Genomic DNA, 24,326 nt, shown 5'->3' on the forward strand with positions numbered 1-24,326 from the left:
CTGATTCCAAACCCAGGGAACCTAGGAGAGTGGCCCAAAACCTGAGAGTTGGGCCCACCACTTTGTTTCCCTTTTTTTCCTTGTAGGGCCAGTTACTGGGTAAGAAACTATATATTCCAAATAGAGTGTGGAGTTGCTGGCTACCTTCTGTTTGCTCACTAGATCCCCACTTTCTCCCCTTCCCCATCCTCTTCTCTGCTGCTGGACTGTATCAACAAGCTGCTTTGTCCTCTGAGAGGACAGTGGAGTGAAGGTATGTATTCCCCTGGCTCCTTCAGGCCTAAGAATGGGATGGTTCCCCAGGATTCCTAGCCCGAGGGTTCTGTACCATCCCTTAATCCTGCCCACATTTCTGTAAATAGTCCTTTCATTAAACTCTCTATAATCTTCAAGTTTGAGTTTGCCTTCTGTTTCTTGTCAGGACCTAACTGAAAAAGGGGATTTATTTAGGCTTAAGCAATGGGCATGGGCAAATACATACATGATGAGATTAAAGATAAATAGCTGAAATGGATATCTTGATCAGGGCTTAAAAGCTGTATCTCTTACCTCCAGTCCAGTATGCAGCAAATAGGAGAAGTCTCCTAAAAGGTCAATACTGTAGTGGAAACTAAGCTTGAAGTTACTCTACTTCAAATGCTACCTTCAAAAAAAACCAATCATTACCAATCATTCCTTTTCATGTGATCAAGCAAACCACTGGTTAAAGATGGTGGGATGCAATTACTACAAATACACAGGCATTGAATTAAAGATAATACACCTGTATGGGATAAACAGACTAAGGTTTAAAAGATTGGCTCTTTTGGGCGCCTGGGTGGCTCAGTCGGTTGGGCCACTGCCTTCGGCTCAGGTCATGATCCTGGAGTCCCGGGATCGAGTCCCACGTCGGGCTCCCTGCTCGGCGGGGAGTCTGCTTCTCCCTCTGACCCTCCCCCCTCTCATGCTCTCTCTCTATCTCATTCTCTCTCTCAAATAAATAAATAAAATCTTTAAAAAAAAAAAAAAAAGAAAAGAAAAAAAGATTGGCTCTTTTGTCACCAGTCCTTTGTAATGAAGGCTATCTGCCACCCTTTGGACCGGTTAGCTCCCATTCATTCCTTAAGGCTTCAGCTTAGAAATCAGTTTCTCAAAGCCAAATACCTGGTTGGTGATGAAGCCAGGACTTAAATCCAGGTCTTCTAACTTGGAATTCTCTATTAAATAGTGCTTGTATTTACATACCTACAGTGATGCCATTACCACTGAGCGACCCTACCCTGTTGCAACTTTATGCCAATTGTGGGCAAGATGCTCTTTGCTTTTTCTTCCTCTTTTTTCTTATTAAGATTAAGCTTCGGGTAGGAGGATGGGTTAGCCTGGTGGTGGGTATTGAGGAGGGCACATTCTGCATGGAGCACTGGGTGTTATGCACAAACAATGAATCATGGAACACTACATCAAAAACTAATGATGTAATGTATGGGGATTAACATAAGAATAAAAAAAAATAGAAAGAAAAAAAAAGATTCAGCTTCATAGGACTTATTTTTATGAACTTTCTTCCTGGAATGCACAACAGTCTGATGCATATCCTTTTCAAACCACTGAGAATATTACTTACAAGGTAATCTCTAATCATAAAAGCATCAGGTTTTTGTCCAGTTCTAAATTTCTCATGACAGAATATACTGGAGCTAACAGCAGCAGTTTTCCTTCTGCATGAAATGCTGACATATTATTGAAGCACTAATGTTTTCTTTCTAGAAACTGGAAAAAATTTATTTACTGTCCCTTTTGAAAAGTGTCTTAGTAGGGTCTCACGAAGTTGACTTTTAAACCAACTCTTTAAATTTAATTTCATAAATATCAAATTCTATCTGAAAAATGTTAATGTCAAACAAAGCAAGATCAATTGTGAAATATTAGGTAACTTGAAAAATGCCAGGTGAGGACAAAAGATCTGTGATTACAATGTCAAAAGCTTGGTGAATAATTGCCTGAATTTGATTGTCTGCATAAATTTCCATTCCCTAAAGGTTCCACCTTTCTGTAGTGCTAAGCTTACCACAAAAGTAATTTTTATGAATGTTTCAGATTCAGACGAATTAACCTTGTCGAAAATGCTTCTTTCAATGCTGAAAATGCATTCTTTCATAATTAGAATCAAGAAATGATTTCTAACTTGATACTATTAATGAAACTCAGATTAAAAACATTTTTGTTACTTACAGCTCTATTTTCTGAGATTTCCTGGTTTCTGACTAGGTAACCTGTACTTAGAATAGGCAATCTTCCTATGCATTTGCTAACTCCTCACGGGATGGGTATTCTTTTCATTGCTGCATTCCACATATATTAAGATCCCACTCTTCTAATATATTTTTGCTAGTTATAATCAGTAGGTAATATAAAAAAGGAAGGTAATTATTCTTGAAGAGCCACATGACCTAGAAATAGGATATATAAAGTATAAAACATATTATTATTAAGCACACGAAGTAATCACTGGAAAAGACTGTGAGGCTACTGTTAAAATGTTAAAGAAGTTATCAGTGTGATATGACCATGGGTGATGGCATTCTCTTTATTTTCCAAATGCTCTTCAATGAACATATAGTATTATTAATAAAAAAAAAAGAGAAAGCATTCACAACTCTTTATAATATAAAGCAGGAATCAGAACATGAAATGATGTGCTATGATTATAACCTTGCGAAGGTATACATACAGTCATGGGCAAAAATAAAAGTAACACAGAAAAGAGAAAACAGTTGATTTGTGGATGTTATGAATGATGGATGTTTTTTCTCTTTGTTAGTGCCAGAGTGTTGTTTGGGGAGAGAAAAGGAGGGATTATATAAAAGGAGTAAGATAATGCTAAAGCCAGTTCCTCAGGAGAACTGGAAGGCAGGACATTGAGAGTGACAGACAACAAGATGGGCCTGAGCCCATGGTACATGCATTATCATATGACCCAAGAAAACTATTCCACTGACTGTGGTTTAGTATCTTTTTCTTGTCTTTTGTGGGAGCATGAACAGGAATGCTTAACCAATAGGGATATGTAAATGAGAAGACGTGCTGAAGAATAGGTTACTGAAGCCAATTTTTTTTCTACTCTTGTTAGTGGATGTATCAAGCAGGCAAACATTGAAAATAGGGACAGTCTGGCCCTCTTTTGCCACTAACCAGATATCCTGTAGGAGGTGTGGGACAGGAAGTTGTGGGGACATGACACAGAACACCTGAAGTCTACAGCTCTAGAGATTCATTATGGCCAAATACAATGTAGAGCTATCTAGAAATCCTTTGGATAGAAGTCATTTTGGTTAGCCAAGTTTTTCTAATGTCTAGAGGTCTTTTAAAGTTTTTTTTTAAACCACTTAAGAGGGGCGCCTGGGTGGCTCATTCTGTTAAACATCTGTCTTCGGCTCAGGTCATGATCCCAGGGTCCTGGGATGGCGTCCTGCATCAGGCTCCCTGCTCAGCAGGGAGTCTGCTTCTCCCTCTCCCTCTACTCCTCCCCCACCTTGTGCTCTCTCCCTCAAATAAATAAATAAAATCTCTGAGAAAAAAATAAAACCACTTAAGAAAGAAATATTTCCAAAATTTATCTTTTTAGAAGGAGACAATACAATTTATTTAACCTCTCTCTTAATGCTCCAGGGTTATCATTAACATATATTGTTTACTGTGTCATTCAGAGTCTGTTGAGGAATTGGGGTGCCCGGGTGGCTCAGTCATTAAGCGTCTGCCTTCTGCTCAGGTCATGATCCCAGGGTCCTGGGATCAAGCCCCGCATCGGGCTCCCTGCTCAGCAGGAAGCCTGCTTCTTCCTCTCCCACTCGCCCTGCCTGTGTTCCCGCTCTCCTCTCTGTCAAATAAACAAATAAAATCTTAAAAAAAAAAAAAAAGAATCTGTTGAGGAATTAATGGTTCTTTTCTTTATATTTTTTGTTTAGGATGACTCGATTTTTTTTTTTGGTAGTTTGTTTTTTGCACTTTTTGTTTTTATACTTAAGGAACAGGTTCTTACTGCGAGGGCTCACAGGGCTATATTATGCATACAACACAGGATTTTTAGTACTCAGACTTTGCTATATCAGCTTGTCTTATGTCCTAGTTCTCATCTGTAGTTCACACAGATGCAGCTGCTAGCCAGCTGAGATCCGGCTAAGAGAGGGGTCACTAGATACAAGGACTTGATGACTGTTTCCCAGTATAATGTCACTATTTCATTTTTTGCCGAGTTACCTTTGGTCATCAGCACCATTTTGACTGCTGTTCAGGACAATTCTCCAAAGATCCGAGGATACCAGTTTCTTCTGGTCACTCACAAGATTGATATCCGGCAACTGCAGTTCACACACTTTGCTTTCAGACAGACTGAATTCTTGAAATGCAACAAAAACCTTCTGGAGTTCATCCCAGTATTCCAAACTACACGGAATCTATATTAAAATAAGGAAGATTTTAGAAGTTGCAAATAAAAACTATGATACAGTTCTATATTTGTTGAAATGCAAATTAAACCATAGAAGTTATAACATGAATAAGACTTTTAAAAAGGGATAAGTCTGTAGAAGACAGTTTAGAATTTCTTTTCATAGTTATATTCACCCTGTTTACCTACCTTTTTTTTTTTAAAGATTTTATTTATTTATTTGAGAGAGAGAGAATGAGAGACAGAGAGCAGGAGAGGGAGGAGGGTCAGAGGGAGAAGCAGACTCCCCGCCGAGCAGGGAGCCCGATGCGGGACTCGATCCCGGGACTCCAGGATCATCACCTGAGCCGAAGGCAGACGCTTAACCATCTGAGCCACCCAGCCGCCCCTACCTACCTTTTTTTTATTATTATATTATGTTAATCACCATACATTACATCATTAGTTTTTGATGTAGTGTTCCATGATTCATTGTTTGCATGTAACACCCAGTGCTCCATGCAGAACGTGCCCTCTTTAATACCCATCACCAGGCTAAGCTATCCCCCCACCGTCCTCCCCTCTAGCCTACTTTATTTTAAAAGACCCATTCAAGAATAATATGTGAAAACAGCCAAGAAAGTTTTTAAATAAAAGAGAAAAAAGGAGGAACAAATTCTACCAGGTGTTAAGTGTATTATAAGGCTATGGCAGTTAAAAGATAAGGTTTGAGTAGTAGCCTACAAATAGATTAAAAGAAATAGAATAAAAAATAGTATAAGATATAAGTACAGATAAGTTTTAGTTTGTAAGGAAGATACCATTTCAAACAAGTAGGGAGAGACAGGAAATGTGGTTGTAAGAACTGTCTAGCCATTTGGTAAAACCAAAATGGGTCCCTACATCATTCCTACATGAAAGTAGATTCCAAAAGGATCAAAATGTTAGAGGCCCAAACTGAAAGCATACGAGAAAAAAAATCGGTTAACATCTTTATCATAATAGGGCAGCTTTTTATAAGTATGGCATGAAACCCACTGAAGAAAAAAACCCCCACAAAACTACAGTGGATAAAATCAAATTAAAAAAAAAAAAGGCAAACTAGGGTAGGATAAGTGATATTCAATGATAGATCCAGGAATAATTGTTGTGGTAGCAGAGAGTGCTTACAAATCAATGAGAAAATGATAAATACGCATACAGAAAAATAAGAAAAGGAAGATGTTGGAAAAGGCAGTTAGCCATGGGCCCTGAACTTCCCTGCATGTTACTGCTAGGTATGAACAGGATGCAAGGCCCTGAAAGCTGTTAACTGGGGCTAGTTCTTAGGTTGTGTTTACAGAGAACAACCTTGAGGGATGTGGGAAAGTCTCTCTCCAGGACAAAGAGCAGACTCACTCTAAAGGGGGTGGATTTGACAAGCTCTATGCTCCTTGGCTGTGCCACATACCTACTGCATGCATACCATCTCCCTGAGGGCCCTTCTGCATTGCCCGCGTGGGACCTGGGGGCAAGAGGAACCGATGCAAACATGGTGCTCATGTTACTTGCGCCCGGAGTAATAGTGTTCTTTGTTTCTGACCCATGAGTCTTATGTCCTCTGCCAGAAGCCACGAAACACTAGCAGGCTGATTCATTAGCTTGCATATGGTAAATTCGCAGACTCTGACAGTAATTAGTTCACAGAAAAACAAAAGTAACTGGCCAGTAAGCATGAAAAGATACTCAACTTCACTAATACTTAAATTCAAATTTAAGTTAATAACATAATATTTTTAATTTATTACTCTGGCAGTTTTAAGAACTGACAGTTCCAATTTCTGCACAGGTGTGGTTAGATTAAGCATTTCCACCCAATATTTTTGGAGGGTAATTTGGCAATATCTATTAAATGCTTGGAAGTATATGCCTAGGAATCTATTTACAGAGATTCCAATGCAAGTGTGTATTTATTTCAGCACTGGGTGTATTAGTAAGAAATTAGAAATGACTCAAATATCCATTAATAGGGGATATCACAGGCAGATCTATAGAATGGATTACTATACAACCATTAAAGTGAATAAGGAATATCTATATATACGAACACAAAAGGCATCCAAGATATATCACTAAATTAAAAAAAAAAGCTTTAAAATAGAACATGTGAGTTAATTCCATTTGTCTTAAAAAAAAAAAGGACTGGGCTCAGGTGTGCCTTTTCTTTCGGAAGCATTCCCTAATTACCATCCTCAGAGCTGGTCGCTGCCTCCTTTGTGTCACTTCTATATCTAACACACTCCTCTATCATAAAACTCATTACACTTTGCAAGTCCCTATTTACATGTTTGTCTCCTTTAGTCAACTCTTAGATCCTTGATGCAAAAATGACACATTATTTAAAAAAATTTTCTTAGCATCGAACAGTTTTTGGGACATAAGGGATTTTTTTTTTTTAAGATTTTATTTATTTATTTGACAGAGAGAGAGAGAGAGAGAGAGCAGGAACACAAGCAGGGGGAGTGGGAGAGGGAGAAGCAGGCTTCCCGCTGAGCAGGGAGCCCGACGCTGGGTTCAATTCCAGGACCCTGGGATCATGACCTGAGCCGAAGGCAGACGCTTAATGACTGAGCCACCCAGACACCCCAGGAGGGGGAGTCCGACTCTGGGGGGCCCTACGCGGGGAGCCCTATGCTGGGCTCTATCCCAGGACCCTGGGATCATGACGTGAGCCAAAGGCAGACTCTTAATGACTGAGCCACCCAGGCACCCTGGGACATAAAGGATCTTAACAGAAGATTCCTGAATGAATAGATTTCTCCTTAACCTTTCTTTTCTAAATAAGTGATTCCTAATCTTTCAATGGGATAAATTTTACCTCTCCACCCATAACAGTTTCTTTTCTTTAAAGAGGGATTTGAGCATCCGTGTATGGAGAGATACTTACTGGGAAAAACGGGAACAAAATGGATATGCATAAGAGGCTGACGGGGATGAAATAGAAGGGTATGTTCTGTTTAGTGATGAGTACAAGTAACACATTCACAGTAATCCACTTTTACCTACCATTTCTTGAAATTCACTCCCTTCTTGCTTTCCATGATATACTTCTTTCTAACTTTACCCTCTCTGGGTCTTTGTTCCTATATTCTCTCTTAGCCTAAAACACCTGTACACCCCTTTCATTTCTCATTGTCTCATATTTAAATCCTTCCCATCTATCAAGGTCCAAATGAAATACCACCTTTCTTTGAGCCTTTTCACCTCCCCAGATGGAGAAATGCTCTCCTTTTTCTGAACTCCAACAGTTTTTAAAAGGGAATCTGTTTCATAGCTCTTATCACTGTATACCTCATGTTATAGTTATTTCTATACATGACATCTTCCCCGGTAGGCACATTCCTTGAGGGAATGATTTCCATTTGGCTAAGCTTTGGATTTTCATAGCACCTGGCAAAGTGTATATAGTGAATGTTCAAAAAGAAAGTTGCTGAATGAATGAATAATTCATGAATGAATGAATGAATGAATATACACATCCTGGGTGATTCAGTCCATCTCTGGCACATTAAAAATTCTCCACAAAGAAGTACAGAAGATAAAAGCATGAACTTTGGAGTCAGACCTAATGGGATTCAATTCCTAGCTCCATTAGCTATGAGTTTTTGGGCAAATTAATTTCTCCAACATCAGTTTCTTTATTTCTAAAAAGGAGATAGTAACAGAACTATCTCAGGAATTGTGAGAATCAAAAAAGACAAAGCATCTCATATAATAGCACATAGTAAAAGCTTAAAAAATGTTAGCCATGTTACTGATTGGCTGTATGAGTTCTAGTAATTTGGGGGTGGAATCTTCTGGGTTTTCCACATAAAGTATCATGTCATTTGTGAAAAGAGAGAGTTTGACTTCTTTGCTAATTTGAATACCTTTTATTTCTTTTTGTTGTCTGATTGCTGTTGCTAGGACTTCTAGTACTATGTTGAACAACAGTGGCGAGAGTGGGCATCCTTGACGTGTTCCTGATCTTAAGGGAAAGGCTCTCAGCTTTTCCCCACTGAGGATGATATTCGCTGTGGATTTTTCATAGATGGATTTTATGAACTTGAGGAATGTTCCCTCTATCCCTATACTCTGAAGATTTTTAATCAGGAAAGGATGCTGTATTTTGTCAAATGCTTTTTCTGCATCAATTGAGAAGACCATATGGTTCTTCTCCCTCCTCTTATTAATGTGTTCTATCACATTGATTGATTGGCAAATGTTGAACCACCTTGCATCCTGGGGATAAATCCCACTTGGTTGTGGTGGATGATCCTTTTAATGTATTGTTGGATCCTCTTAGGTAGGATTTTGTTGAGGATTTTGGAATCCATATTCATCAGGGATATCCATCTGAAATTCTCCTTTTATATGGGGTCTTTGCCTGGTTTGGGGATTAAGGTAATGCTGGCCTCACAGAATGAGTCTGGAAGCTTTCCTTCTGTTTCTATTTTTTGAAACAGCTTCAGGAGAATAGGTATTATTTCGTCTTTGGTAGAATTCCCCAGGGAATCCGTCAGGCCCTGGACTCTTGTTTTTTGGGAGGTTTTTGATCAATGCTTCAATCTCGTTACTGGTTTTTGGCCTATTCAGGTTGTCAATTTCTGCACTAGCCAAACTGTGGAAAGAGCAGAGATGCCCTTCAACAGATGAATGGATAAAGAAGATGTGGTCCATATATACAATGGAATATTACTCAGCCATCAGAAAGGATGAATACCCAACTTTTACATCAACATGGATGGGACTGGAGGAGATTATGCTGAGTGAAATAAGTCAAGCAGAGAAAGTCAATTATCATATGGTTTCACTTATTTGTGGAACATAAGGAATAGCATAGAGGACATTAGGAGAAGGAAGGGAAAAAATGAAGGGGGTGGGGATCGCAGGGAGAGATGAACCATGAGAGACTATGGACTCTGAGAAACAAACTGAGGGTTTTAGAGGGGAGGGGGGTGGGGGGATACATTAGCCCAGTGATGGGTATTAAGGAGGGCACGTACTGCATGGAGCACTGGGTGTTATATGAAAACAATGAATCGTGGATCACTACATCAAAAACTAATAATGTATTGTATGGTGACTAATGCTCACAGAACGTTTATGAAGCTTGGGTGTCTTTATCAGGAGCTGTGAGGTTGTGATCAAGGGTCTTACTTGCCAGATTTCTTAACGACGGGTTGGGCTTGTGAGAAGAAAATAATAAGCCTTGAACCTGGATATTCAGGAACACTGTAATCATAGTTCAATATAGTTTTCTATATTGAACTGCACATCTACTAAAATGTGGCCCTCCGTGTTGGCTATGACTTAAGAGATAAAGGAATATCTCATTGCTTATCTCCCCTCTGGACTGCCAATGAGTCAGTCCTTTGGTTTAGGACAGTCATAACCAGAGGTGGCTAAGATGTGGGAAGGGTTAAGATGTGGAAGAGGGCAAATGAGTTTAGAAAAAGCATATTTACAAACCTATTGTTTTTTTGTAATGCAAATAATAGAATGTAAAGTTAAAAATTATATTCTTGGTAGACAGGTTACACAGAAAATAGAGTGAAAAGACTTGTTTCTGGTATTGTCTCTAGAATTCTCCATTAAAATTAATATATAATAGCTTATGAAAATTGGCTGTCACATTGGAAAGCAGAGTGGGGCTTTAAGGAAAAAAAATCTAGTAAGTTTTGATGTGCAAGGCGAGGGTTGGAATAGGTCCATAATATAAGGCAATCCAAGCTGGGAACCATTGTGGGAAGCCATGAGCAGTTTAAGGGCAAAGAAAGTGGACTGTACCAACACTGGCACTTAGGGGAGGAGTTGTGAAGAGTTCAAAAAGAGAGATTTGGAAGAGAGCCAAAGACAAACTTTACTTCGTTCACAACTCTGTGTGAGGCTGGCTCTGTGGTTACATACTTCAATCTGAACATTACAGACAGCTCTGAAAATTCAGAAAACAATAGAAAACTACTATAGAAATAAATCCCCAAATATGTCAGCTATGTGTTTGTCAGGATTTTCCTTTGTACACCCTATTTTCCTTGGTTAACAAAGGGGTATTAATAAATTCACTCCAAATAAACTTCTGTTGAAAAAATTTTACATTGTATGTCTGTAAGTACATTTGCAAAAGCATGTTTGATCCCTTCGCTCATTATAAGGATGTATTTGTCTTCAAAACTTCTGATGAAAAGCTAAAATGAGTACAATTAGTATTTTAAAGGCAATTTTAGTCAATTGTCCATTCAGACACACATTGAGCCATAAATTTATAAACCATACAGATAGAATCTTTGTATTTTATTTCTCCATCATAAAATGTCTTTCTGGTATGACACTCCCATAGGATGAAATCCCTAAGTCACTGCTCTACAACTTGAGCAGCTTATTTAATGACTCTGAGCCTCAGTTTCCTCATTTGTGAAATGTAGGTAATAAAAACTATTGTTTTTAGGCCAGGTTAAGAGTTTTTGACTTTACCTTCACATCAATGGGATATCTTTGGAGAGTTTTAAGCAAAGAAGTAATGAGTCAAATGTATGTTTATTTTAAAAGCTTCTGGATACTGTATAGAGAGTGGATTAAAAAGAGGGCAAGCCTGGATGTGAAGGACCAGGCAGGAAGCAAGTACAGTGGTCTACACCTACAGTACGGTTGGTGGCAGCAGAGTGATGTGTGGGAGATTCTTGGGACATAAAAATTTATCGACTGATTAGATACAAGGAGAGGGAGGTGTCAAGGATGACTCCCAGGTTTCTGGCCCGAGCAACTGTGTGGACGCTGAGGTCATTTACTGAGTTGGGTAAGACTGAGCTGTCCCACTGGCGAGTAGGTTTGTGGTATACATGGGGTAGAAGAGGGGAGATCATGAGTTCATTTTTAGGCAAGCTGAGTTAGACGAAGCAATAAGCTATTCAAGTGGAAATCTGGAGTAAGGAGTTGGCTATTCTGAAGAGTGGAAGAGGGAGTTAATGTGTTGATACACAGCTTTAGGTTTGTCCAGCCTTAGCCTTTTGTCAGGAGAGTGTCATGGAAAGACAAAGCATCAAAGTTCAGGGTATTTATTTGCAAGAGGGTGTTTTAAATGATGAAGTAAGAATATAAGCTGGTTAAAAGGGGATGAGAAAATAGAGTGAGCTGATGGACAGGGAGAAAGAAGGGATAGGTTTATTTATAGTTTAACAAATGACCATAGTGGAGGTTGCTGAATGAGCAGGCTGGAGAGACAGACCACAAGTGAGATGAGAGGCTGGAATGAGTGACTTAGGAGGCAGAACAGTTTGGGATGACGACAAGGTCCAGGGCTTGTGTGAGAGTGAGTAGTTACATGTTGTGAAGATCACTAGAGTGAGGAGATCAAGCTGGGGTGTTGGCTGGGTCATTTGTAAGGATGTTGATGTCGGTGGGGAATGGGCTAAATGGGTGACAGGTACTGAGGGGGGCACTTGTAATGAGCACTGGGTGTTGTATGTAAGTGATGAATCACTAAATTCTATTCCTGAAACTAATATTACACTATACGTTAACTAGAATTTAAATAAAAACTTGAAAGAAAAAAAAAAAAAAGCCATGGGCCAGAGACTTCTGAGAATTAGGGAGAGTGACCAAAAAGTTAGTAGATGACAACAACAAAGAGGGGTGGGGAGGACAAATAATTAGATGGAATGAGTCTCAAAGGAGCAGGGAGATTTTACAGGAGGGTAGAAGAGTAAAGGCAAGTGGCATTGGTGAGCAAGAACACCTTATCTCCTGACCTTGAGGTAAAAAGAGATGTGAGGGAATGAACGGTCTCCACCTCAGAGGGTTACAATGCTGCACAGAGTTCCAGGGGAACGGCAAGATTTTTATCTAAGGTAAAGGGGGAGGGGAAATACCTGAAGAAGAGATTGAGGTTTAGGGGAGTTCACTACTCATAGATCAAGTGTTCCAGAGTGCTCAGTGGAAGGGTTTGGGAGGTAGAAGAGAGGAGGTTGGTGAGAAGAGGAAAAAGGGATGCAAATCAGTGTCTACCCAAGAGGGGATAATTCTCTGGGGCGCCTGGGTGACTCAGTTGGTTAAGTGTCTGCCTTCAGCTCAGGTCATAATCACAGAGTTCTGGGATCAAGTTCCACATCGGGCTCCCGGCTCAGGGCAGAATCTGCTTCTCCCTTTCCCTCTGCTCCTCCCCTCACTCCTGTGTGCTCTCTCCCTCTCTGTCAACTAAATAAATAAATAAAACCTTTTTTTCTTTTTTTTTAAAAAGAGTGGATAAATCTCCTAGTTTGGGTAGTGACTAGGAGAAAGGAAGAGAGGCATGTGTTAGAACAGAGTCCTGATTTAGGAGGGTTAAAGACAATGGTTGTGGTTCTAAAAGTTAGCCTACTGTTCCCTCCTGAGGTCTGGCTTGCATTCTGTGTGTTCTCTGAGAGGATTCTTAAAGAACTCCAGCCATTTTGCCAGTGAATTCATAGCACAAAGTCCGATATATGGTATACGCTTAATAAAGTTTTTGAATTAATGAATGAAGATAGGTGCTGAAAAGTTAGCACTTTTACCTTCCTAAACAGTCTCCTATTCTACAAAGATCTTGTATTATACACCGAGCCCTTCCATTTTATTCTGCAGTCACACCCACTTTTTACAAACTTTTCATTAGCTCACTAATCTTCCTTTGCCTTTAGTTAGGAACTGACATTGCCCCGCTAATCTCTAGGTTAGTAGTAACACAATTAAACTAAAAATTGAATGTAGTCATATTGTGCTTCATATGGTAGCAATTAATTATTCTCAAGGAATAACTCTGAGTTCTGTCTTGTGTGATCTATTTAAATAACTTTATTATGTGCTTTTAGGTTTGAAAGAGATGATGTGAATGATCTTTAGTTACGTATCTATAACTGAGGATTTATTATTAATGTCTGTGTTGAATAACTTGAAGGAAAGAGGACTATTCCAAGGAAGTTTGGTTGCCAAAAAATAGTTTAGAAAGCTTGAATATCTAATACTGAGTCATGGGAAGTGGGAACAAGTAAATTGGTTTCACTGGAAAACATTCCACATGTAACACATGGTATATTTCAAATGACTGTCAAGATTATATATTTTTTTTATAACATTTGTTTTCCTATCCATTATTTGACAGAATCTAAAAAATTAGCCAGCCATACATAATAAACTGTACTCTAAGCATATGTGGTCTTTGCATATGAATATATTTTAGGTTGTATATCTGCCAGTTGGTAAGAATACATGTATTTTTGCACTTAAAATGTTATTCCACAATTTGTTTCCATTTGATGGCTAATTTGGGAAGATTTGCATGTGTGTTGGCTATTTAAAAATATTTCTGGTACAAAGAATATTTTGGCACTTAATTTGTTTTTATTACTTAATAGCACTGCCAAGACTATTAGCAAGGTTGCAAGTGCCCATCTGTCCTCATAGATAAATAGCTCTGATTGCTTTGTGCAGGGGCTGCTGAAGCTGGGCCATTGCCCCTTTGCCCACTCAGTCACACTAAGCAACCTAGGAAAGGGATACAGAGAAAGTGTCTTCCCTGTATTTATGTGTATAATAAAGAGTTGGTAGAGAAGAGGAGATCTAGCAAGTGATGTATTCTATCAGTCTTGCTTCTATTGTCTTTTAGTTTGTATTAGACAAAACAGAGGCAGAGTAGCTGTGTAGGGCTGGTTAGTGAGTACAAAGCTGGAACCTTCATTCAGGACTAAGTAAAGCCTGGTTGTAGCAGAGGACACCATCTTTATTACTCCTCCCACTGCATTTCCAGATTTCCCAGGATGCCAAGTCAACAGATGATTAGAGTAGGGGAAAAACAAACTGCTTTTCCACCATCACCCTTATTTTTGTAACAATAATACTGATGGCAGCTGTGGTAGAAGAAACTACTTGTAAATAGCCCTTCACAATTTACAAAGATTTTTCTTATACACTATTTTAGTGAGGAAAATATTATTCCCATTTTAAAGTTAACTGTGACTCAGAGAAGTCAAGGAAATGTGCAGGAAATGAAACATATCATGTTCAAGAACACACATTTAATAAGATAGACCTACTGGCTATAAATCCTATGCTCTTCAACTCATTACCTTTAAAGAAGAAAAACACATCTCATAACGTGTCATTTACAATTTCCATGTTCCCATTTCTTTAAAGTGGATTCTTAGGAAGAAATCTGAATGTGAAATCATTTTGATCTTTATCATTTATCCCAGTCTTTTAGGTTACTTGATTTGGCAAATGTTTTCTCTTTAGGTTTTTACTCTCAGCACTTTGAATATGTTATTTCTCTGCCTCTGGCCTACATGGTTGCTGATGAGAAATCAGTTGTTGATCTTAGTGATTATCCTATATATATATATATGATGAGTCAAAAAGTTGTCTTTTGACAGTTTGACTGGGTTTGGTGTGGAAATCTTTGAGTTTATTCTACCTGGAGTTCACTGAGCTGTTGGATCTGTTCACTAATGTTTTCATCAAATTTGGAAGTGTTCAGTCATTATTTCTTCAAATATTCTTTCTCTTTCCTCTCCTTCTAGGATTCCTGTCATGCATATCTTGATACACTTGATGGTATTCCTCAGGTCTCTGAGGCTCTGTTCATTGTCTTAATTCTTTTTTCATTCTGTTCTTCAGACTCAATAATCTCAACCAACCTATCTTTTTTAAAAGTTTTTTATTGTTATGTTAATCACCATATTAGTTTTTTTTTTTAAGATTTTATTTATTTATTTGAGAGAGAGAGAATGAGAGACAGAGAGCACGAGAGGGAAGAGGGTCAGAGGGAGAAGCAGACCCCCCCGCTGAGCAGGGAGCCCGATGTGGGACTCGATCCTGGGACTCCAGGATCACGACCTGAGCCGAAGGCAGTCGCTTAACCAACTGAGCCACCCAGGCACCCACCATATTAGTTTTTGATGTAGTGTTCCAACCAACCTATCTTTAAGCTTACTAATTTTTTCTTCCCTACTCAAATCTGCTGTTGAGCCCCTCTAGTAAATTTTTTCATTTCAGTTACTATACTTTTTAACTCTGAGATTTCTATTTGTTTCTTTTTTCTTTATAATATCTATCTCATTATTGATATATTTGGTGCAAAGTCACTCTTGTATTTCCCTTTAGTTCCTTAGACATGGCTTTCTTTAGATTCTTGAACATATTTAAAATAGGTGGCTAAAGTCTTTGTCTAGCAAGGTCAACAGGTGGACCGCTGAGGGACAGACTCTATTGACTGCTTTTCCCATATACTGGCTATACTTTGTTTCTCTGCATATCACATATATTTTTGTTGAAAATTGGACATTTAAAATGATACAAAATTTTATTATGTTAATGACTATTAACTCTGTTACTATTATATTGTTAATAAATAGTGGCAACTGTGGAAATCAGATTCTCTCCCTTGCCCAAGGCTTTTTGTCATTGCTATTTGTTGTAATTGTTGTTTGTGTTTAGTAACATTTATGAACCAATTTTAAAAAGTATGTATTCTTTGTTGTGTGGCCACTGAAGTCTCTACTTGGTGAGCTTAGTGGTCAGTTAACGATTAGAGATTTCCTTAATAGTCTAGAACCAGTAAGCCCCTGAGTCTGCTGAGATGCTCTTTGTGCCTACAGAGGCATGCTTTCAACTCTACCTTAGCCTTCCCTTCCTGCATGCGCAGAGCCTTAAGGTTAGCCAGAGGTGAGAGTGTAGGGCCTTCTCGGGTCAGTGTCATGCATGTGCAGAGCCCAAGGCAAGTACACAGCCTAAGCATGCGTATGCTGTTTTGGTTTCCCAGGTATCTGTTGGAGCTTTTCAAAGCCTCTGTAAACATCTCATTCTGCAGCTTTCCCTTTTAAACTTTTTGGTTAGCTTGAAAGTTTATCTGTTATCCACTGCCTTAAGCAGCCTTCAAATTAATCAATTTCCTCAAATGCTACCTGACATATACCCCTGGCGGGTGGTGGGGAGGTGGGTGGAACAGAGACTTTTCACACTGGAATATTCCTAGTTGATAACTTTTGAAAGAGTAATTGTTGTGAAACTCTTATTTTGTAACAGTTATTTTACCTCATTAACCAATTAAAAGTATATACTGCATTTGTAACAGTATCAAAGTGGTATTAGCACCAGATATATTCCCCAGGGGGAATGCACTGGAAAGATTAGAGATAGCTAGTTTACAGAGTTTTTAATTGATGACTGGAATAGAGCAGATAAGTAAACAGTTAAAATATAGAAAGGTCTGAGCATGAAGTAGTGGATTGAGGGGTGACTGGAAGAGACAATGTATTTGTAGAAATTGGTATAAATGGACAACAATGTAATCATTAAAACCTGATAAGCTAAAAAAAACCCAGCATTACCTTAATACAATACAGAAGAAGTTTCTATTTATAATTATGACTGGACTTAACTGTACTTCTAAATATGAAGAACATTTCTTTTAATCAGTTACTTATAATAACAACAGGAGAAACATTCATTACTGAGACCAAATGCCATTGAATAGAGATACTTTTCAATAGTTAGTAATTTAAAAATGTATTCTGATAGTGATATTTGCTGATTTTTTGGTTTCTACTTCAAAGTATAAATCTACCATTTAATTATGACATAGAATACAGATATGTTTGCAATCTCAAATGTTTTTAGTTTATAATATTATTTCTTTTTATATATATCTGCTTTTTAGTTGATTTTGAAGAAGGGAAAGAAAAGCTTCTATACATCTTCAACTAATAGAAGTCATACAAAAAAAAAAAAAACTTAAAATATTGGAACCAGTTGAGAAACCACAAGTATTCAAATACAGGAAATCATGATTTTATAACATTTGAATGTGATCTTCTCTTGGGAAACAAAGTTAACCAAACCCTATTTCTGTACAGGAAATATTCCAGCGTACAGTTGTAATACATTGTGGTGAAGGGGTACAGCTGCAGAGTTTTCACCTGTAATACCCCACTGGTATTGTGGCTTACTGCATTGCATCAAGACTGCCTTCCTGTCCGGAAAACCCTCTAAGTACAAACAAGACTCTAAGTCCAGATTTTATTTTCCCTTGGTATCAAAATATGGTAATTTAAGAGCCCTGAGAAATACTTTTTAGCCTTTAAAAGGAAATATGTAACATTCTTTTATTAGGATCTATGTTTGGGTTGGTTTTTCAAAAAACTTAACATATGACCCAGTTATCTTATCAATTTATCAAGCTACCAAGTTTCAAGCAAATGCAGGTGTGTAATATGACATCTTTCAAGATAATATTTTTCCTTGAAGAGAAATAACAAAAATATATTAAGAATTTCTGAGTCAAAACTAACTTAAAGCAGGGGGAACTTTACTATTTTATGGTTTCTTTTAATAAGAATACAAGTCCTAAACTCAGTACTGTGTTCTAGTCTCATCTCTAACTGTTCAGGTATTTTACTCATTTGCATGAAATGATGAAATGTACATGGTATACTGTAAGGAACACTAACTGAGAAGCAGGGAAAGTTTACTTCTTGTCTAAATTTAATTGCTAACTGGTTTTGTCACCTTGAGTTGAAGTCACGTAACCAACCTGGGCCTCAATTTTCTAATCGCTAAAAAATTCGGATGATGGGATAAGATTATTCTAGCTCTCCCAACTCTACAGCAATATATAAGATATAAAATAATATATACAAATACAGTAATAAATATAGAAATATAGAAATATAAGTGTATAAATATATGGTTTGCTTCTTAAGGTTTATATTTTAGGAAGAGAGTTCGTATTTTAAAGTGCACACTGTGTGGCAAAATTTACATGATTTTATTTTAATCCCAGTGGTAATTCTGTAAGTTAGTTAAGGGTATATCCATTTTACAGATGAGGACAAGAAAGCTCCAAAGGGTTACACAACTTGCCAAGGATCTCAGTGATAATAAATTATCAAGCCTGGACTGTTGGATTCTAGAACCCAGGGAGCTTATTCAGTTCATTATACTGACTCCCATCTTTTAGTTACCTGATTGTGCAGGATTTCAAAACTATGCAACCTGACAAATAAGCAATGCTCATAAACCAATAATTTGCTATATGATTGTTCTTAAAACTAAAAAAGTTAAAAATACAATAATCATCGATAACCACTCTTAACAACCTTTTACAATAAGAAAGAGAACTAGAGTACAGACAGTATAACCCTTACTAATTGGGAAGAAGTTAATAGGGATTACAGAATAACTTTTAAAAATCTGAAAATATTTTAGAACAAAAAGCAAGCTTAGTGTATTTTATAAAGGATTGTCATAAATGTTTAAACTAGAACAGGGGTCAACAAACTTTTTCTGGGAAAACCTTTTTCTGTGTATATATACACCTCAAGTGTTTGATATCTGTACATATGTATATACACACACACATACACATACAAATAATGTGCTCTCTGCTTCAACTACATGACTTTGTCTATTGTAGCATGTAGTTAATAACTGAAAGAGTATATGTCTGTGTTCTAGAAATTTTATTTACAAGGACAAATGGTGGGCTGTATCTGGCCTTCAGGACATGTAGTTTGCTGATCCCTCGATTAGATGAATAGTGTTGTCCTTGCAGAGGTCTTTAGAGTATGTCTGTTGCGAAATAATTCTCCATGAGTCTATCATATTTCCACACATCGTAGAGGTAAAGGCATTGTCTTTGTTCCAGACTATCTTTTCAAGGATATATGTATAGCACACAGCTATGGAAGACAGAGATAATGTCTCCCTACAAAGAAAAGGGCAGGCATGCTTACTGACCATTATAAAAGATCCAGGCTCCCCAAATTCTGGGTTCCTCTCCTGTAATGTAACTTACTGTGTATGCAAGTATCACCTGGCTCTTTTCATGTTGCCCTAAAGAAATTGAGCCTTGAAAACCAGCACATATGCACTGTGTTGTAGGTAATAAGCTGTCGTTCATCTCTGATCCAGCACTTCTGTGTTTTCTATCAGTATCCATGGAAGTGTGGCAGACTAAGCTGTTAGACTGCAAATGAGGTTAAAACTCAGACCCTTCACAGTTTTTGACAATATTTACATTTATTTAATATATATTTTATATGTATCATATATATCACACACATACATAAATGTATGTATAAGAATGAGATTAATTAGCTTCTCAATTATACTTAATTTATTCACTGGTATTGTTTCTATGATAAAGGCAAGCTAATAAGCAGGCAAGAGTGACTCATGATTTTGACTCTGATGGAGGTATGATGAGAAGAATTATTTGCAGGCACATAACAGGAAGGAAAAAGAAAAAATCATAAAAAATTAAAGATATTAAGCCTGCCTAATCAGCTCCCGATTAAGGGGCAGACTGTACTGTGTAGTTTTCTTTCTCCCTCTCTCCTCTTCTCTCCTCTCCTCTCCTCTCCTCCTCTTCTCTCCTCTCCTCTCCTCCCCTCCCCTCCCCTCCTCTCCTTTCCCATCCCTTCCTCTCCTTTCCCTTCCCTTCCTCTCCGCTCCGCTCCTCTCCTCTCCTTTCCTTTCCGTCTTTCTTTCTTTCTTTCTTTCTCCTTCCTTCCTTTTTAAAAATTATTTATGAGACAGAGAGCAAGTGAGAGCAAGCACGTATGCGAGTGGGGGAAGAAGCAGAGGGAGAGGGACAAGCAGATTCTGTGCTGAGCACAGAGCCCCCATGCAGGGCTCAATCTTGTGACCCTGAGATCATGACCTAGGCCGAAATCAAGAGTCAGATGCTTAACCAACTGAGCCACCCAGGCGCCCCTGTGTAGTTTTCAAAATAGTAACCTTAGTTCACCTCTGATATTCTGAGTAAGTGTCCTAGGAGAATAAATCTCAGTGTGTTAAAATGACATTGTATGCAAATTCCATTAACATTCCTAAGGAATTATGCCCCAATTCTGGTCCCTCCCTATCTTCCCAGACCACCTGCTACTTTTATACTACATATGCCTTTAGCTGCCACCAATTTGTCTCCATCAATGCTTTTTGAAATCTCATCCATCTTTCAAAACTATTCTCATCTCCTCCCAAGAAAACAACAAAACAAAACACCGTTCTCTAATCATCCAAATTAGAAGTGATTTCTCTTCTGAACTTCCAAAACGTACATAGCTTAAAGTCTTCTTATGGCCCTCAGTAATACTATTTTGTGTTGTGGTTATCTAGGCGTATTTGTGTACATGGAACTCCAGCTTGGATACCATTGTAACTTCCTGCCTCTCCTCAATGGAACTCTGTGCAGAATAAGCACATAATCCTAGCTGCTACTCTCTTTGTTCAAAACTTTTACCAAAAATATTGCAAGGGTCTCCTTGTCTTCAGCCTGCTCATTCAGTAGCCTTCACAGATCTACCAAACAGATCATGACAATAGCATGTAAAGCCCAGACTACAATGAATATGCAGGCAGGGCCTTACTTTGGCAATTACTTTGAGGAGACCGTCTCGATGCATTAAGCTAATCTTACTCTATTTTATCTTAGCCTTTCGCTCAGTCGCAGTCAATACCCACCTAGTACTATGACAGGTACTGGAAGTCAAAGATAAATATCATACAAACTCTGCCCTTAAGAAGCCCAAAGTAAAGGAAGGAATCAGTAATATACGTAGGCCCGGGGTAATATGGATGTTCTAAAGAGGGGCAACATTCCCAGCCTGCATGGAGACAAAAAATATCAGGGAAGGCTTCCTCGAAGAAGGATCAAGAAATGAACATATAGGGCTCCTGGGTGGCTCAGTCGTTAAGCATCTGCCTTCGGCTCAGGTCATGATCCCAGGATCCTGGGATCGAGTCCCACATCGGGCTCCCTGCTCGGCAAGAAGCCTACTTCTCCTTCTCCCATTCCCCCTGCTTGTGTTCCTGCTCTTGCTATCTCTCTCTCTGTCAAATAAATAAATAAAATCTTGAAAAAAAAAAAAAAAGAAATGAACATATAAAAACAAATCCATACATGTACAAGATTTGTTTTATCTTTTCAAGATTCAACTTAAGACATTCCCTACCTGGAAATATTACATTATAAATGAATACAAAATTCATACCATTAAATTAAATGTGAAGTGTTGTATTTCAGATATACATAAATCCAGCTGATAAGAAGTGACAATGTAATTGGCACAAACCACTGGGGAGAATCTATTTTAAAAAATGGATAAAATGTATTTGAATATAAACTTGAAAATCAGGAAGCATTAATTTTTGTGTTATTAGATATGTAAATAAATTTTGTTCACAGCACATAAAACTACTTGGAATTTGAAAATACATGTTCAACTCTGATAAAGCAAACTTGAGTAGACTGTATAGATTTCTAAGACAATCATGTTCTCAAACGACCACCTCAACACTATAGCCCCAAAGTGGAATGCAAAAGAAAAGGAGTCAGGCATATCTATGATATATAGACCCTTACAAGAAAACATGAATGCCTTTGACACTGATTACGATTCTTTTCCTATTATCTGTCATGTCAAATTTGCCTGAAATAATGACTTACAGTAGTTTAGTCCAATCGCTCTTAACCTTACACTTCTCTGATTACCATTAAGAACAGCCACAGGGTGTTAGAAAATATGTGTATTTACATACCAACCAAACATATCAGACCACAGCTCTGTTCACTTGGTTTGTTTTCAGGTTTCAGGTGGCTAAGGGAACAAAGAAGGCTCTCATAGATACCCATAATTTTCTAAGTCTTGTGAAATCATCTCTTAGAAAATCTACAGAGAGGCAGATTTCCTAGGCTAGAATGACTGGCTCTTTCTTCATAAATTTGCAGATAGAATTTCTGGCTGTACTGACCACCATTATTTGGTGGTGACCTATGTCCTGTTAAGCGAATCATCATGTAGAAAGAATGTAATGTGGAAAAGATGAGTTTTGGGAATGCTTTTTAAGACAATTTAGTTAAATTCATAACACATCATAGACTAGAATAAAAGCCACAGACACCTAATTTGCTGTTTAGGGGTACATCACAGGCTTCGTGTGGCAAATTTTTCTATAAGATTCACGGAAAGAAAAACACATAACATAGAAAACTAATAAATACTACGGACAGGGGTTTAAAAAAAAAAAAAAGACCCAACAAATAGTTGTGCCCGTAGGTCAATTTTTATATTTACAGAGAATGATCATCACCTTCGTGGGTGTTCCCCATTATGATCTTCTTCCTCTGACCCTGTGGCCCAAGGGAAAAAAAGTATTCTTGGAACATGTCACTCTTAAAAAAGTAAAAAAAAAACAAACAAACCCACAAAGAACAAATTCTTTTATATTCCCTAATAAAAGCAGCTCTTAAAATTTTAGTAAACAATTAAAATAGATGGTATTAATTTTATAGTTTTCCATCAAAAAAAAAAAAGAGGATGGCTTATTTTTAGGGTTAAAAGGTATAAACATTTTTGCCATATCTTCCATGATTATACAATATTTAAAGGCTTTTTCATTTATAGTTTTTTAAAAAATATTTTATTTGTTTATCTGACAGAGAGAGACACTGCGAGAGAGGGAACACAAGCAGGGGAGTAGGAGAGGGAGAAGCAGGCTCCCCGTGAAGCAGGACCCTGGGATCATGACCCGAGCTGAAGGCAGATGCTTAATGACTGAGCCACCCAGGCGCCCCCTCATTTGTAATTCTTGATATGCAAAAGCTGACAATTTCAAAAGGCATCAGGATGATTTTGCCCATGACTGAAAAATATAGGATTATAGATTCTCTAAAAGGTACAACCTGGCACAAGCCTGAGGAACTGAGAGTTGGTCTGAGTTTCCTTGAATATAATGAACTATGATTTTTTCCCAAGTATATATCCTCAACCCTAGGACTTTATTATATCTCAACTGAATATTATAGCTTAATAGTTTCATCTAAGTATTTAAAAAAATTCCTTTGGCTAAAAGCCAAATTCAAAGCCTTTTTTTTTGTTTTTTTGGTACAAAAACATATCTATTTCTAACTTCTGGCCTGCTTCTCCCTTTGGACCTCATCCCTGACAGACATCTGTATTTTGTAACTTTTCCTACATTCTGGCTCTGAAGATACTCTGAGTTTTGGCCCAATAATCCTTTCCTGTTTGAATTCATCAGTGTGAGAATCGCAGGATTGCAAAGGACTTTGGGAGGTCATATAGACATCAACTTGCTGCTCTGGACACTAACCCCAAACCGTGAAGACAAATGATGTTTAAAGACATGTAGAAAAGATTTCAAGATTTCTCTCATCAACACTGGAGTGCTTAACATGCCTCACTATTAGAAATGCTTTACGATACAGTTTTCATTTTATAAAAATGTTATTTGGCAGACATCATAGCTTTCCATAAGATGAACTACCATACAGCTTATATGTTTAATCCATTAAAGGGATATTTAAGACTGAGAGAAATTAGTTGCTGGGCTCCAGTGGTACAGAACTGGGCAACAGGAAGTACTTAGCTTACACGACAGTACCATCATTTTACTGATAGGAATACAAATGCTGTAGACATTGCCATTCTCATTAAGTTTGGTCTTTAGCTTTAATCTATTTTATCTACCTCTACATATAAATGAGAATTACTATTTTCTAGGTTAATTTTTAATAAAAACAACAACTAGCATAACTGGGTTCCCTTACTAGCTATATGACCTTGAGTAAATTCTACTTGTAGTTTCTTTACCTATGAAACTCTCATGACAATACGGAAGACCTAAGATTTTGGGAAGAGCAAATGAAAGAATGTAGGTAAACTGCCCAGCAAAATTTCTGGCACGCAGAAATTGTCCAATAAATGCACGCTGCCTCTTCCCTCTTAGTGAAGAATGAATCAGTGAATTTAATTTCTGTGGGCTGGAGAAACTATGCTGACAAACTATGGAACAATCAATGTGTAAAAGGTTGACAGAGGACTTGATAATGATGGATCAGACTGATACCGTCTGATCAATTTTAACATCACCA

General features: G+C 37.8%; 1 protein-coding gene across 10 annotated transcripts in view; it reads right to left on the minus strand.

Moving 5' to 3' along the window:
- The window catches only part of VPS13B (vacuolar protein sorting 13 homolog B), a 768,399-nt gene that overhangs the window by 100,336 nt on the left and 643,737 nt on the right, over positions 1-24,326 (minus strand). For all 10 annotated transcript variants that reach the window (XM_064588058.1, XM_064588057.1, XM_064588054.1 and 7 more), the window contains one exon: positions 4,237-4,433. In XM_064588058.1, coding sequence (XP_064444128.1) covers positions 4,237-4,433 — 197 coding nt within the window. The remainder of the gene's footprint in view (positions 1-4,236; positions 4,434-24,326) is intronic.

The sequence above is a fragment of the Mirounga angustirostris genome, unplaced genomic scaffold (assembly GCF_029215605.1).
Source record: "Mirounga angustirostris isolate CCGP_5_RB_7025 unplaced genomic scaffold, mMirAng1.0.hap1 SCAF_4, whole genome shotgun sequence".
In the NCBI taxonomy this organism is placed as follows: Eukaryota; Metazoa; Chordata; class Mammalia; order Carnivora; family Phocidae; genus Mirounga; species Mirounga angustirostris.